This window comes from Aquarana catesbeiana, linkage group LG09 (assembly GCF_042186555.1).
Source record: "Aquarana catesbeiana isolate 2022-GZ linkage group LG09, ASM4218655v1, whole genome shotgun sequence".
In the NCBI taxonomy this organism is placed as follows: Eukaryota; Metazoa; Chordata; class Amphibia; order Anura; family Ranidae; genus Aquarana; species Aquarana catesbeiana.
Window position 1 is genome coordinate 214,910,457 of NC_133332.1, and position 17,872 is coordinate 214,928,328.

General features: G+C 44.0%; 1 protein-coding gene across 3 annotated transcripts in view; it reads right to left on the reverse strand.

Annotated features, from left to right (window-relative positions):
• Positions 1-17,149, reverse strand: part of CAMSAP1 (calmodulin regulated spectrin associated protein 1) — a 130,941-nt gene extending 113,792 nt beyond the window's left edge. For all 3 annotated transcript variants that reach the window (XM_073599690.1, XM_073599689.1, XM_073599688.1), the window contains exons 1-2: positions 16,880-17,149; positions 3,515-3,677 (exon numbers count right to left, since the gene is read on the reverse strand). In XM_073599690.1, coding sequence (XP_073455791.1) covers positions 3,515-3,677 — 163 coding nt within the window. In that variant the 5' untranslated portion in view covers positions 16,880-17,149. The remainder of the gene's footprint in view (positions 1-3,514; positions 3,678-16,879) is intronic.
• Between the last annotated feature and the right edge of the window lie 723 nt (positions 17,150-17,872).

A 17,872-nucleotide genomic window follows, 5' to 3' on the forward strand; every position in this document is an offset into this window, starting at 1 on the left:
CCTCTTATCCCAGCTAGCGGTCTCCAGAGTGGTGCCAGCAGCAGGAAAGAGATCTTCATGTCAGTGTGAAGTAATACACCGGGCATAATAGTATAGGGCTGCTTTCACACTGATGCGCTGCAGTTTACCCACACTGTGGATGCAGCGCAGTGTACCAGTAGCTTTCCTGCAGGCTTGCTTTGCTTAGCCATAGACTATTATATTCTGAGGGTTTGGTGCACTTTCTGAATGCAGAAGTTTTGGTGTGCTTTGAGAAAGCGCACCACATCTGCAGGATATAATAGAAGTCTATGGCAAAGCGCAGCTAACCCAGGACGGTTGCAGATGCACTGCACCCGCGGTGCAGGTAAACTGCAGCACATCAGTGTGAAAACAGCCTTATAGGGGGCTCAGAACAGTAAGGGTTCATGTACATTTGTAGTTTGAGGGGTGGTAAAACCCCATAGCTAAAATATGTTTTAACCACCCCTGCACAACCTCACCCCCTTTAGCTGCAGTGGCATACACATGTCGCAGCAAGTGTTATACACCCTGTCTTGGCTGGTGGGTGTAGCGCCCGCCAAGCATGACCCCTTCAAGTGAATAAGGCTGCTCTGAAAATGCCCTGCAACCTTGTGCAGTACAGCAAACAAGGGGGGTAAATCAGGCAGCATTTTGTTGCTTTCTCACCACTTGCTTTAACCCCTTGGACCCCGCTGCTTACAGAGTGGCCACATTTACTTGAATAGGTCACGTTTGGCAGGCAGTGATACCCATAAAATGCAACAGGGGGCTTAATTCCTGCTGCCTTGGCAGCTAAAGGGAGTAGTGTCTGGGGGCAGTAAATCCACAAATCAACCACAGGGTTTTACCACCAGCCAACTTTGTGTGAACGAGCCCTAAGGGTGCAGCTGCAGAATGCAACTAAAGGCTTATTCACAAGGCGTAGCACTGCTGTTCCTCTGAAAAGCGATCAGACTGTTTGACGGGTGGTGAAGAGGTGATATGTAGCCTCCTCACCACCTGATTGAAACACATGAATGCCGGGCAATGCACGCGTTTGCGACATGGTAGTACGGCAATTAGAGTTTCAAATCAGGTGTGAGGAGGCGACACACACACACACACATATATATATATATATATACACACACACACACCGTATCTCACAACAGAGAGTACACCCCTCACATTTTTGTTAATATTTTATTATACCTTTTCATGTGACAACACTGAAGCAATGACACTTTGCTACAATGTAAAGTAATGAGTGTACAGCTTGTATAACAGTGTAAATTTGCTGTCCCCTCAAATCAACTCAACACACAGCCATTAATGTCTAAACCACTGGCAACAAAAGTGAGTACACCCCTAAGTGAAAATGTCCAAATTGGGCCCAATTAGCCATTTTTCCTCCCCGGTGTCATGTGACTCGTTAGTGTTACAAGGTCTCAGGTGTGAATGGGGAGCAGGTGTTAAATTTGGTGTCATCATTCTCACTCTCTCATACTGGTCACTGGAAGTATAACATGACACCTCATGGCAAAGAACTCTCTGAGGATCTGAAAAAAAAGAATTGTTGCTCTACATAAAGATGGCCTAGGCTATAAGAAGATTGCCAAGACCCTGAAACTGAGCTGCACCACGGTGGCCAAGATCATACAGCGGTTTAACAGGACAGGTTACACTCAGCAGTTGAGTGCACGTGCTTAGCGTCATATCCAGAGGTTGTCTTTAGGAAACGGACGTATGAGTGCTGCCAGCATTGCTACAGAGGTTGGAGGGGTGGGGGGGGGTCAGCCTGTCAGTGCTCAGACCATACGCCACATCAAACTGGTCTGCATGGCTGCCGACCCAGAGGGAAGCCCCTTCTAAAGATGCACAAGAAAGCCCACAAACCGTTTGCTGAAGACAAGCTGACTAAGGACATGGATTACGGGAACCATGTCCTGTGGTCTGAAGAGACCAAGAAACTTCTTTGGTTCAGATGGTGTCAAGCGTGTGTGGCGGCAACCAGGTGAGGAGTACAAAGACACGTGTGTCTTGCCTACAGTTAAGCATGGTGGTGGGAGTGTCATGGTCTGGGGCGCTACAGTTCATTGAGGGAACCATGAATGCCATCGTGTACTCTGACAAGTGAAGCAGAGCATGATCCCCTCCTTTCGGAGACTTGGCCGCAGGGCAGTATTCCAACATAACGACCCCAAACACACCTCCAAGACAACCACTGCCTTGCTAAAGAAGCTGAGGGTAAAGGTGATGTACTGGTCAGGCATGTCTCCAAACCCTATTGAGCATCCTCAAATGGAAGGTGGAGGAGCGTAAGGTCTCTAACATCCAAAAGCTCAGTGATGTCATCATGGAGGAGTGGAAGAGGACTCCTGTGGCAACCTGTGAAGCTCTTGTGAACTCCATGCCCAAGAGGGTTAAGGCAGTGCTGGAAAATAATGGTGGCCACACAAAATATTTACAATTTGGGCCCAATCTGGACATTTTCACTTAGGGATATACTCACTTTTGTTGCCAGCGGTTTAGACATTAATGGCTGTGTGTTCAGTTGATTGCAGCAAAGTGTCATTTCTTTAGTGTTGTCACATAACAAGATATAATAAAAATATTTACAAAAATGTGAGGGGTGTATTCACTTTTGTAAGATACTGTGTGTGTATATATATATATATATATATATAAATAAACACACACACACACACACACACACACATTCAAACATACATACACACAATGCCTGCAATACTTCTTGAAGCTCCCCATAATGGAGAGGAACCATCATCATAGGTGTCTGGCACAACGCTAGATAAAAAAATACTATCTAGGAAGTGTCAATGCCAATTCTATACAGCACAAAGGCCCGTCTGACAAACAATTTAATATGTTGTGCACATTAGTTCCAAGTACATTATCAGAAACCAGTGAGACCTAATACACACTGACCCCAAAGTGGGGTACACACTAAGAAAATTGGGCAAACGATCATCCTAATTTTCCTCATTGTTTCACAGCAAGTCGGCACCCAGAAAGGAAATAACGTACGAAAATGGCTTTTTTTGTGTTTATTGTGTCTGATTTCTCTCATCCGAAAACTGTACACATTAAACAAAAATTGTTTGTTTTTGTTCCCGTATGAGAAGAATTTTGGAGTTTGTACCTTCAGAAGGTGAGAATCGGCCGTCGAAAGTTATGTACACACTATCAGAAAATCGTACGATCGCTCCTCGGACAAAAATGTTTGCCCGATTTTCCTATAGTGTGTACAAGCCTTTATAATGTCGATATTGCTGCCTTCAGAGATCAGACAGCTTTATTCATATTGCACTGGAAAATAAAAAGAAGGATTTGACGCAATTTTCAGGAGAAAGTCTTGAAGTATATAATCCTCACCAAAAGTAGAAAAATAATTCAGCAGAACAGGCGGTAATATTGGCAGTATAAAACAAGGACAATTAACAGACAGTAAAAAACACATTTACAATTTCCACAACTGACATATGACAAAAAAAACAAAAACAGATCTTACCAACTCCATAAGCCTTCGCAAAAATCCATTGTAAATTAGCAGCAATTTTAGACCTGAAGGAATCATACATATCAAGCGGTACAACCTCCTCTGTAGAGTCCACAAAGGAATCCATTTTTCTTCTGGTGCTTTCTCCAGAGGCAGAGCCACCAATATCCACCATCTACAAAACAAACCGCACATAGATTATCAAAGTTGTACTGACCACCACAATGAATTAGTTTGCAGTTCTTTTGGTTTACTGGTGAAGCAGAATTTTTAGGAGAGCTAAAAGCAGTATTAAACCCAAAACCAAACACTTTTTATATTGCAGCTTACCAATCATTAGATGTAGTAGATGTATTAGTTTTCTTCTTTAGGCTCCCCCCTCTGTTTTTACCTGGTGATCTGGCCAGTAACACACATTATACAGACACCACTCTGGATGTAAGAGCACAGGGGGCAGATTTGGAGAGCAGCATGATCTGTCTGGGGGGGGGGAGGGAGTGTTAGAAATACTAGCAGATTTAGGGCCCATTTACGATACAAACTGCACATCTACTGCACGCTTTTTCCTTGCATGTATACATGCATCAGCTGATGCGCATTTTTCTATCTACATATGTCCTGTTAGGCCACTTCCTTCCCCTGGGCTTTTATGTGCACTGTGATATGTTGCAGAAAAATGTAGTATGCGCTACTTTTTTGACTGCACTGCAATAATGTGACCTATGCCCATAGGATTACCTTGATTTTGGACTGTCTATGCAGTTGGAGTACAGACAAAAATGCATTCCACTGCATTAGGTGTAAATGCCCCTAAAACACAGTAACAAATTGAAGCTTTACTCCAGCTAATACTTTATAATCAGTTACAGCATTTTTTTCCTTTTGGGATAAAGGTTGTACATAAATACAAGCTAATAATTTTGAGCACCCCTGCTAGTGTTAAATGGTCTGCCTCATCCCTGTACCTGCAAGAGAGTTTTTTGTTAAACAGATGTACTGACCAGGTAAGAAAAGGAAAGAGCCTACAAATGGAAACAAAGGCCAGCCATACATGGTTCAAATCCTGCTGAACTGGCCGAGATCTAAATCATTAGTTGGCAGGCCAAATGCCCCAAGTTGATTGATCAACTTGGGTACAACCAGCCTGCTGGATTCGCTTACGATTATCTCAAGTGGCTGCTATAGCCGCTAAAAGTGGTATTGCAAGGCACGTTACTGCGTTGCCACGCATTGCACTGCCACTTTGTCGGCAATGTGCTTTGGGTGCCATTCAGAATAAATGCCACCACATCATCGCAAGCAGTGTGGGGTGAACTGCAGTAACATGCATGGGGATGTACGTTTTCCTACAATAATGGTAACAAGGTGAAGTGAAGTGATGATGCAAACCTTGCAATTTACTTTTTTCTTATCTTGCCCAGATAGACACTTGAATTTCTTTTTTAAATCCCCCCTCTTCCCTAAGGACAATGATAATGATAAACTGTTCACATCGCTTACATGAAGTCAGCTACAGTAAATACAACTTCTGTTTTCCAGGTAATGAAATTGGATAATCAAAGAAGCCAACAGTAACACTAGGCACAAAATACCACAGCAGGAGCTGCTAGGCCTGTACAGCAATGATTTAACTTATACAGTACCAAAAGGCATTTAGGACTACACTGGTGATGAATTAACTCGTTCATTAAGTTGCACAAAAATTAGAAATCCAAATATCAGCAGCATGAAGTCTAAATCCTTTGTTACCCGATTCAGAGATCCCATAAAACAAAAGGAGATGCAAAACACCACATGGCCCAATGACTTCACATAAAAGAATAGAAGACGCTTTCTAAAATTCTGTACCCATTTTTAAATTAAATACCCAAGAATTTTTTTTCTGTAAAACAGTCTATTGTAGTTGAAGGCTTGCAGCGTGAGGTAATGTGTGTGTTTTGGGAGCCAAGAGCCGATTTTCCAGACATCAAAAAACACAAAGGCAGCTGCTGACAGGGCCAAATCAGACAATTCCCAGCCGAGCACCACGGCCTACAACTTGCACAGCACATCCTACTGCCTTCCATCCTTGTCGAGTCTCCAGACCCCACCTTAGTGTGAAGTCTGATTAATCTCCGGCTTCTTGACAACACAACCAAGCTAAATCTTTCACTTGTGCGCTCCTTTTTACGTTACAGTAGTGACATGGGCAATCCTAATTTGAGATTATTACACAATAATTACTAAAAGGAATCCACACTCTCAACTGCTCGTTAAATACATTTCTTAAGAAATGCAGCAACTGTTTGTTCCACTGGAAGTCATAAAATCAACCAAAACCCAAAGTCCCTAGAATACTATTACATTACTTTCGATCAGTGCAAAGATTAGGGTCTCATTAAAAAGCTCTGTAAACTTCTTAATGCCAGAAAATTGAGAACGTATATTACTCGGCACAATGAAATGCTATCACGTTTCATCTTTTTTAACAATCCCATTTACATATATTTTGATATTTATATGAAAATGCCACCATAAAGAAATTCTACAACCAGATGGTGACAGTAAGATTACCATGTGCACACCAAAAATGTTAATTGTACAGTCCCCCCCTCTAAGTACCTGAACATAAACATATAACATGACTTACTATTATTAATATGCATAACCAATGTAATAAAAGCTCACTGCACAAATAAAATCACTACAGAACATAGGTCCTACACCTGTGCATTAATGGTTCAACGTCTTTATCTCCACTTCCTGCAAGAGCTTTATTTACATACACTCTCCCAGTCTCCCACTCTCCTAATAATTGACAGCTGTCCCACCCCTGAACACACCCACCATTCATTCCATCTGGGATCCTAGTGACCTACACCAACATCTCCAGCTTTTCACTGAAAACTGGCTGCACCTTTTTTACTCCCCAACGTCTACCACAACAGAAGTCATCCACAACCACAATGCACAAACACAGAAGAGCCCTACTAAGTTTTGGTTTTCTGGGCTATCCTGTAAAGTTTACTGGCAGCACAGTCTTCCCTATGCTACAATTCTGAAAAGTCCCTCGTGAGATCTGCAAAGTAAAGAATAATTTGTAGGATAGGGAGGGCTTGTTCTTTTAAATTTTCATCAAACTGGTAGAGGTGTCTGTCATTACAAATCATATACTAAAATAACTACATCCCGAATACTAGTATCCACATGGAATTAAAGTGGTTCTAAAGGCTCAAGGTTTTTTTTTCCTTCATGCATTCTATTCTCACACTGTGCACCGCCCCAGTGTGAAAAGACACACTGCAATGAATGAGAGGCGGTTGTCAGGTGCTTTTCAGAGGCCATTCTAGCACTAAAGTGCCTCAAAACCGCCTCAATTTGAAAGGGATAAAATACTTACCTGAGCCACGTCATGATCCAGCAATGAGCCTCAGCTCTCCAGGAACTCTCACTCCTCACTGGCTGCTTGGGTGTCCCCACAGCAAGCTACCGACTAATAGGGGGCACTCTGCAGGAAGGAGGAGGATCAGGGCTGCTCTGTGCAAAACTATTGCACAGAGCAGGCAAGTATAACATATAAAAACACACACCAAAGCCCTTAATATCACTTTAAGGCTACTGTCGCACTGGGGTGCGTTAGTGGTAAAGTGCCGCTAGTTTTAGCGGCGCTTTTCACCCCCGCTAGCGGCTGAGGAAAGGGTTAAAAGTGCCAGAAAAGCGCCGCCGAAGCGCTGCCCATTCATTTCAATAGCAGGGGCGGTGCAGGAGCGGTGTGTACACCGCTCCTGCATTGCCGCAAAGATGCTGCTTGCAGGACTTTTTTTCCCGTCCTGCATCGCACCAAAGTGTGAAAGCACTCTGGCTTTCACGCTGGGTTAGCTTGAGAGGCGCTTTTCAGGCACAATTTTTAGCACTAAAAACGCCTGAAAAGCTCCCCAGTGTGAAAAGTGTCACAAGCTGATTTCTTTAGGGCTACAGAGGATATAAATCCACTTGAGTACACGAAATGTATTTGCAAAGCCAGTTCTTTCCTTGTAAAAGTACTAGTGATGCAATTGCTGGGCTGCACAATAGCGTGTGCAGAAAGCAGAGCTGTGGGAGGAAACAAGCAAGCGCCATCAACTTTTCGCTTCCTGCAGAAAACTTCAGGAGGCAGCGGAGACAAGACCAGTCACTCTGCACAAGGAGAAAGAGCAGCAGGGGCTGGTCTTTATTACAGGAAGTTCCTGCACAAAGGCAAAGCTTCACACTGGATTACAGCAGAGATCTAAAAAGGGAATACACAAAGTATACCAAGATAAGGAATATACAGTGGATATAAAAATTCTAAACAACCCTGTTAAAATGTCAGGTTTCTGTGATGTAAACAAATGAGACAAAAGATAATTTCAGAACCTTTTCCACCTTTAATGTGACCTATAAACTGTACAACTTAGTTAAACAACAAACTGAAATCTTTTAGGTGGAGTGAAGTAAAAATAAAATATGGTTGCATAAGTGTGCATACCCTTAAACTAATAGTTTGTTATAGCACCTTTTTGATTTTATTATAGCACTCGGTCTTTTTGGGTAGGAGTCTATCAGCACGGCACATCTTAACTTGGCAATATTTGTCCACTCTTTGCAAAAACACTCCAAATCTGTCAGATTGCGAGGGTATCTTCTGTGCACAGCCTTCTTCAGATCACCTCACAGATTTTCAATCGGATTCAGGTCTGGGCCATTCTTCTTCTGGTGAAGCCATTCCTTTTGTTAATTTGGATGTATGCTTTGGGTCATTGTCATGCTGAAAGCTTCCAGCTTTCTAGCAGAAGCCTGAAGGTTTTGTGCCAATATTGACTGGTATTTGGAACTGTACATAGCGCCCTCTACCTTGACTAAGGCCCCAAAGCTTGATGCTTCCACCACAATGCTCCACTGTGGGTATGGTGTTCTTTTGGTGATGTGCAGTGTTGTTTTTGTGCCAAACATATCTTTTGAATTATGGCCAAAAAGTTCAACCTTGGTTTCATCAGACCATAACACATTTTCCAACATGCTTTTGGGAGACTTCAGATGTGTTTTTGCAAAATTTAGCCAGGTTTGGATGTTTTTCTTCCTAAGAAAAGGCTTCTGTCTTGCCACTCTACCCCATAGCCCAGACATATGAAGAATATTGAAGATTGTCACATGTACCACACAGCCAGTACTTGCCAGATACTCCTGCAGCTCCTTTAATATTGCTGTAAGCCTTTGGCAGCCTCCCTGACCAGTTTTCTTTTCGTCTTTTCATGAATTTTGGAGGGACGTCCAGTTCTTGGTAACGTCACTGTTGTGCCATATTTTCTCCACTTGATGACAGTCTTCACTGTGTTCCGTGGTATAGCTAATGCCCTGGAAATTCTTTTGTATCCTTCGCCTGACTGATACCTTTTAACAATGAGATCCCTCTGATGCTTTGGAAGCTCTCTGCAGACCATGGCTTTTGCTGTAGGATGCAACTAAGAAAATGTCAGGAAAGACAGCTGAACTTTATTTGGGGTTAATCAGAGGCACTTGATGGCAGGTGTGTACTGACTCCTATTTAACATGAGTTTGAATGTGATTGCTTAATTCTGAACACAGATACATCCACAGTTATAAGACGGTGTGCGCACTTAGGGTCCTTTCACACGGGATGGATCCGTGAACATGCGCTTGCTCAGCGGGGATCGCTCCGTGGATTCCCGCTGAGCAGGCAGATGACAGGTCCGTCTCTGCATACTGTGCAGCGACGGACCTGTCACAGTGCCGCTCTCCCCTATGGGGGAATCGGATGACGACGGACCGTAGAGTCCGTCGTCACCCAATCCGATCACGGATGGAAAGTAGGTTTTTCCTCCGTTACACTTTTTCGGATCGGAGCGGGTCGGATGTCAGCGGACATGTCACCGCTGACATCCGACGCTCCATACAGGTCTATGGAGGGTCCGTTCAGGTCCGCCTAAAAAACTGACAGGCGGACCTGAACGAATCGTTCATGTGAAAGAGGCCTAAGGCCGGCCATACACGGTTGAATTTTGAAAGAATTTTCCTTTGAAAATCATGAAATTTGTGCATTTTGTGATCAGATGGGGCCACCACTGATTTTGAAATTCAATCAAACAAGCCTTAAATTTCACCTCATGTTGCTACAGAAAAGAATTTTCGTGGCTGGGAATCTTCTTTTATTTCCGGGAATTTTCTTTTCTTGCACATGCGCATTTCTTTTTCAATTACATTTTTCCCATCATTGATTAGAAAATAGTTCCTATTTCAAAAAATTTCCAACATGTCCGATTACTCAAATTCGATCGCCGCACGAAAATCATCTGTCGCTGCAGCCCACTAATGGTGCAAAATACGAACGAAAATTCTTTCGAAATTCGACCCATGTATGGCCTGTCTTATGCAACCACATTCATTTTTTTATTATTTTTTTTATTTTTACTCCACCCCTACCCCCTAAGGCCTCTTTCACACGGATGATCCGTATGTCCGTTTTTCATCCATCCGTTTTCGGATGAAAAACGGACATACAGTCATCCCTATGGAGCGTCGGATGTCAGCGGTGACATGTCCGCTGACATCCGACCCCGCTCCGATCCGAAAAGTGTAACGGAGGAAAAACCTACTTTTCCCTCCGTTTTCGGATCGGATCGGATGACGACGGACACTACGGACCGTCATCATCCGATCCCCCCATAGGGGAGAGCGGCGCTCTGACAGGTCCGTCGCTGCACAGCGTGCAGCGATGCACCTGTCATCTTCCTGCTCAGCGGGGATCGGCGGAGCGATCCCCGCTGAGCCAGCGTGTGTTCACGGGGCGGATCATGACTGATCTGCCCCGTGTGAAAGAGGCCTAAAAGATTTCAGTTTGCTTTTCAATTGAGTTGTACAGTTTATAGGTCACATTAAAAAGGTGGAAAAAGTTCTGAAATGATTTATCTTTGTCTCATTTTTTTACATCACAGAAACCTGACATTTTAACAGGGGTATGAAGATTTTATATCCACTGTATATGCCTCTTGTATTTAAAGGATAAGTTCACCTTAACAAAAATTAAATAAATGCACTTTTTTTTGCACCTGCAAAAAATGTGCATTTATTTTTTTTGCAAAGAATTGCACCTATGATTAGCAGATCGTGGGTGTAATTCCAGGCTCCTGCAGACTGTTAGTGTAGGTGTCTGCCCGTACCTCCAATATGGACAGGCAGTTACTGAATAACAGGAAACTCAATGAACTAGAGTGCTCATCAGCACCCTGGTAGTTCATTGAGAACTACAAGCCATCAGCTGCAAAGGCTGACAAAAGTTGTAGCTCAATGATTCACAGGAATCTGAGAATGACGAGGCCATGTGGGTCATTGTGTGCAGGGTGAAGATCCCCCAGCCTGCTGTCACAAAGAGGGGGAGGGAGATCGGGGGGGAAACAGGGCAGATGCTGAACATGTTACACCCTAAATATGGGTGTAACATGTTCAGAAAGTTGAACTTATCCTTTAAACAATATTTGCATATCCTGAAGTTCAGCTTTTATCAATATACCTTTCTAGAAAGTCCACTGCTGTAGGTCACCGCAAGTTCCTGAAACCTGTATTAATCTGCAACCCACCACATGATGATTTGTAAAGTTAATAGGAGAGCCCATTGATTTCTACAATGTGATGCAGGGCATTTTACATTAAGACCCTGCATTGCATTATGGGATATGCTCAGGTACTCCTCCATTTAGAATGTAAGCTCTATGAGCAGGGCCCTCCTGTCCCTTCTGTATTGAACTGTACTGTAATTGTGCTGTCCCCCTCTACACTGTAAAGCGCTGCGTAAACTGTTGGCTATATATAAATTGTGTATAATAATAATAATATGAACATTTGGCAGGGTCTCCAGGGGCCCCAAGAGCACCAAGCAGTGCCTAGTTTCCCTGTCTTTAAGTGTTTATATAAACCTACCTCCACGGGTGACACATTAGTGTTAATGCAGCAGCAAAAGAAATGCTACAGGACAGTCATTCTATACAAAGGCCATTTGTTGCAAAAGAAAAAAAAAAAATATATATAAAAAAGGAAAGTTTAAAGCTAAATGCTATTTATGTATCTGTCCTTTGAATTTTAAGGTCTTGGGGAACCCCTGCTAAATTACTACATCTCTAGCTCACCATGCATTTTTGTGGTCAACAAGTTGTAAATAAGTCCCTGTTCACATATCGCATAGCGGGAACTTGTCCTCCCACTTATGAGCGATTTTCACGCAAATAGGCCGCCCTATGTGCTTTTGTCATGCAAAAGCAGGTCTTGCACCTTATTGGGCGATCAGCTTTGCATGATTTTTAAATGCACATCTTGCCGTGCGGCAAAATCGCACCCCATTTGAGGTTCCATTAAGAATAATAGCACCCAAACATGTGTTGCGTGTTTTACAGCGACTACACGCAATGCCACATCACCAAGTGTGAATGCAGCCTAAGAAATGTAGCAACACCTAGCATATCTGACACTTAGAACAGATACTTTTTTTTTTTTTTTTTAACACCCTCCTGCTCTATAAGGAAAATTTGTCTCAGTAACAATCATGAAATGGAATAAGTAATATTGGCCTAAAAATAAACACCAACAGTGAAAATTGTAGCGCCTCTTACACTGGTAGTGCACACCGTCTGCATTCGGGGACACACACCAGCATGGCTGTCAGAATGGGAGCAGCGGCTGTGTCTGTGCAGCCACTGCGCCTCAATATACATGGAATAGGACTGCCTGCATACAGATTTGCATAACACCTGTGCATCCCATGCGCGCAAACATGGCCCTTCGTAGGAAGGTACACATAAGTACGCCCATGTTAATGAGGCCTTTTATTGGCTGTCAGGGTAGTGATCCCATACATTAGTGGCCAATGACAGCAGGACCCCTAATATTATTAGTCAGTGGGAGAAAGACACACTAACATTGTTGACCACTGAGAATATTGCCCTCCTCATAGTCAGGTAAAAATATAACATCAGTGGAAGTTAGAAACTTAATTGTTCAAGGAACCCCTAGCAACCTCTGGAGGAGCCTTGGTTGAGAAACCCCGGTCTACACAGTCAAAGGATGAACGGCTATTGAATTATATATTTATGATCTCAGTCAGGGTCATATATCGGAGTTAATATAAAAAAGTCCCCTCATTTAAACGTTTATTACAACAATACTACTAAGTCCTCATGTACACGGACGTTTTTACAGCTGCTTTTTTGAGCTTTTTTTGCAGCTTAAAAAGGCCTGTCTATGTTAGTCTATGGCTTCATGCCCACCTAGGCGTTTTTGAGCTGCAAGTGGCATAGGCGTTTTTAAGCTGTAAAAAAAAACCCAGGACCAGTGGGTTCTAAGAGACGTTTTTCAGCTGTAAAAACGCTCTAACGCTGAAAAACGCTCAAAAACGTCATTCACCGTTTTTTAGCGTTTTTGATCCATTGAAAAAAAAACAACGCTCAAAAACGCTAACGCGGAAAAACGCTCAAAGCCGCTAAAAACCGCTATTGCAAAAACGCTGAAAAAAGTTTTAAAAAAAATCACTGCAAAGATACTGGCGTTTTCATAACGTTTTTTTAACAGCCTGTGTGCATGAGAGCTAAAACCTACCCATATTGGTGCTTATATCCCATAGAGATAATATATGCCTTCAAAATCATTACTAATTTAACAACGTACATAACTGCCACTGCAGGTAAAACCTTTATTAAAAGGTATTTTAACCACTTCAATACCGAGCACTCCCCCCCCCCCTTCCTGCCCTGGACAATTTTCAGCTTTCAGCGCTGTCACACTTTGAATGACAATTGTGATGCCATGCAACACTGTACCCAAAATACATTTTTATCATTTTCTTCCCATAAATAGAACTTTCTTTTGCTGATATTTGATCACTGTTGGGTTTTTTATTTTTTGCTAAACAAACTGAAAAAAGACCGAAATTTTTGAAAAAAACATTTTTCTTCATTTCTGTTATAAAATTTGTTTTTCTCCTTCGCTGACGGGCACTAGTGAGGCAGCACTAATATGTAGAATTGATGGGCCCCGATAGGCGGCACTGATGAGTATCTGTGAAGGGCACTGACTGGCATTTTGATGGGCACTGATTGGCAGCGGTGGTGGGCACCTCTGATAGGGGCTGCACTGATAATCAATGCGCCGATTATCAGCGAACACCCGCCTGACAGGAGAGCCGCCGATCGGCCCTCCCTGTCAGCGCGAACAGAAGAAAGCCAATTACCGGCACTTTCTGGTTACCGCTGTGATTGGTCACAGCTGATCACGTGGTAAAGAGCCTACGTCATAGGCTTTTTACCACGATCAGAGATGCGGTGTGTCACTCTTGGGCGCGTGCACAAGCGGCTTATCCTGCTGGACGTTATATGATGCCCAGTCAGGATAACGGAGCCACAATGCGGACGTCAATACACAGTGGGATGGGCGGGAAGTGGCTAATAAGGAATAGGATGGTCGGCGCTCAGGACAATAAACTGTTTTTACAGCATTGTATAGGTTTTTCAGTAAAGGAATATTATTTTTTGGATGTCATCCTGAGTGATGACCATCCCTCTCCTTATTCTAGTACGTTGGAGGAGTCAGCAGCCTCGAGGCTTGAGCACAGGGCGGAGTGGGAGGATTGTAGCGCCTATACAACTGTTTTTCCTTCAGTAAAGATACTTTCCCTACATCTGGTATAATTACAGCATCATTTTTATTATTTCAATACACCCCTTTATGCAGGAGTATCCCATCATTCACTTAAGGTAAGGTGTCACGGAGACGTGTGTGGGGACAATTACAGCAATTTCCATTATAGTGTAAAATTAAAAAGTGTATACAGTAGTTGCACATTAAAAAAAAAAAAAAAAAAAATACATGTCATACTTACCTGCTCTGTGCAATGGTTTTGCACAGAGTAGCCCCGATTCTCCGCTCTGGGTCCCCCACGAGCGCTCCTGGCTACCCCCCCTTTGCGATTTGCTTGCTGTGGGGGCAATCGTGCATGCTCGCTCCCGAGCTGCCTCTTTGAGTCTATGAAACACAGGATGTGGCTCAGCTCCGCCCCTTCTCACTGGCTGTGATTGACAGCAGCAGGAGACAATGTCTCTCGCTGCGGTATCTCAGCCAATGAGGAGGGAGTGACCCCAGAGAGCTTCAGCTCTCGTGCACATTGCTGGATAGAGCTCAGGTGAGTATTAGGGGGAGCTAAGGGGGAGCTGCACACTGAAGGTTTTTTACCATCATGCATACAATGCATAAAGGTAAAAAAAAAAAAACCCCTCCAGCCTTTAGAATCACTTTAAACAAAATTTGACACAAATATCCTGTATAACATACTTACCATTATTTATACATTAAGATAATTATTTTTACACATTGTGGGGTATAGAACCATTATAGATGGTAATACACCCAGGCAGGATTACCTCCAGTATAAAATGTCTGCACATTGCATTATTACAAATATTTTTCTTCGTTATGCTCATTTTTTTCTATTACTTATTTCTGCTGGTATTTATACCGTAGTTTGTTATTTTATTACCATTAAACATACACATTTATAGAAACTCTATACAGATGACAATCAGGATATCACTTTATTATATCGGCTTGTAGAGGGGTATACAACTCATAGAGATGACAATATCCCCTTATCGGGATGATTTTACCTCCAGAAGAGAAATATTTTGGGCATCACAGTGGGTTAGTGGTCAGAAATCTTGCCTTGCTGCACTGGGATCCTCGGCTGTAATCCCAGCCAGGACACTATCTGCATGGAGTTTGCATGCTCTCCCTATGCCTGCTTGGGTATCCTCTGCTTATTCTGATTACCTCCCACACCCCACAGACAAGTTGGTGAATAAAGATGAGCTCCGGCCTGTTCGCAAGCTGCACGTGCCGAGCCCGCCAGGAAGTCAGCAACGCGCTGCGCTAATCACAGGCAGTGAGACATTTCCCGATCTCTGCAGCCGTGCATCGGCAAATGTCTCACTGCTTGTGATTAGCGCTGTGCAGTGCTGACTTCCTGGCGGGCTCGGCACGTGCAGCTCTCGAACACACCAGAGCTCATCCTTATTGGTGAATAAATTGACTCGTATGTGTAGGTATGTGAGATAGGCTGGCCTTACACACAGTTTTCAAACGCTCAGGGCTGGCTTGCACCAGATACTTTCCAATACATTTTTAAACCACATCCAGAATGCATTCACAGTATTTGCCATGTATTCCAATGGCCCCAGTTCACATCAGTCCCGTCAGTTCCAGTGCTTTCAGGCTGGGTTCAGACATGCTGTGGCCCACAGCAGGGGGTCCGGTGCATCCCTTTTCACTGATTCAGGTGCGACTCGGGTCCGAATTTTTGCCTGAATTGGAACCAAAGATGTGCAGGACCCTTTCCAAATGCAGACCGCAGCTGCCCTGGAGGTGTGTGTGAACTGGCTCCATTGCAAGCCGGGCACACTCTCCAGTCATGCGAGTTGAATGCGGGGAAATTCACATCCAATTCGCATGAGCGTGAACGCAGCCTCAATAAAAGTACAACCTGCTGCAATTTTGTTGTCCAGAACGCATACAAATAAGTGTAAACACACATTGTCCTGAATAAAAATAAAGATGATATTTCAAGTGTTAAAATAAAAACACACTGGAATGCATATGCAAAAATACATCCGGAAATTGTAGTGTGAATAAACCCTCATCCCGCAGATCACTGGATTCCCCCATCCACACTACACAGCGTGAATGGAGGAACCCCCCTGTCGGCCATTGTATTTTGACAGCCACGGCTCCCACCGTCAGAACACCTAGCCAATGGCTGCATTTGATTGGCTGCACTCACTATTCGGCCGGCAGTTTTCTGTCTGGCTCCTTCGATATTCAGACTGAAGTTTGTCATGGCGGGCGGGTGATATCCGCCTGAATCGGGTAACATTGGAGCCATGTATGACCTGCAATGGGGAGCTTGGAGAGGCAGCTCCTCATAGGACGGGTGTGATTGGACAATACAGAACTGTGTATATTATCAGCACCATAACAATACCACATTTATAGGACATGACTATTCTAGATTATACCCTGTGCATGTTCTCTGATTGCTTCTATTGAGCTCATTTGCATGGTATTCTTTGTGGGTTATGCTTCTATGATGACAGATCTTACAGAGGCAATGTATTATTATTATTGAGGGTTGGCCTTTCCCCTCCAGAGATGACAATCCCCTCCATTGAGTCCACACATAACAATATAATGATCCCAGCCCCCTGTCAGTAGAGGTGCACACAGAGGACACCTCCCCACCCCCACAATGATGAGACACCAGGCCCTCACCATCCTCTCACCTGCCCCCAACACTGAGGTATAATCCCCCCTCCACCTCCCAGGCCTCACCTCTCCTGCAGGCTGCTGGCGGGGCCCCTGCCGTCACCCAGCCATGTCAATGGGGCCCCAGCGTGTCAGGCCTACCCTCTTTCAGCTTAGCGGGACCCTCCGCTCCTCCCCTCGGAGCCTCCGGCCGCTTCTCCTCCTCGGTGCGGCGGACGCTGACAGGGAGCCGTCTGTTGCCCGGGAACTGGCTGCGCGTGCGCGGAAGGAGGAGGGCCCCACTCACAACTCAACCTGGGAACCAGCCATGGCTGAACTGCGACGGCGCGGACTACTGCCGCTGACGGGTTGGGCTCACCGCGCAGGCGCGGTGAGTCGCTGTTAGCCGGGAGAAGACTTACTGCGCAAGTGCCTACGGGTTGCTAGCGAGACGGTGAAGAAGACGCGCATGCTCAGTGACGGCGCTGTCTGTTCTTTGAATTGGATGAATGATAAATGGTATGGGCACGCCCCTCTGGTGCTGTCACACAGCAGTGTGTGTGAGGTGACAGATAGGACATGGGCTGGGCTCAGTGTCATTAATAAAAGAGCAGGACACTGAATATTCATAATCAATCATTTTATTGCATTGTATATTAAAGTATACCCATCTCAAATAAACAGCCATTGTTATGTCAGCTGGGCTCATATAAACCAGCAGGAGGCAACAGCAGTGAGGCATGAGGCTGAAAGTGCCTCTTTTTCCCTATTGGTATGGTTGTCTCTGATTTTCCATTCATTCCAGGCTTTTAGAATTCATCCTTTTCATAATTTTGCCATTGTTTGCTTCTCAGCAAGTCATTTTAATTGGTGTTGGCCTTCCTTTTTTTCTCCAAACGCTAACATACTGATTTTTTATTGCATTAGACAGAAAATCTCCCAATGGGGAATCCTGCTCTGGTGACAGTTGCATAAGTGGGGATTTCCCCTCACTTTGGAGAGATTATTACTATTAATATACAGGATTTACATAGCACCAATAGTTTACGCAGCGCTTTACAATATAAAAAGGAGACAATA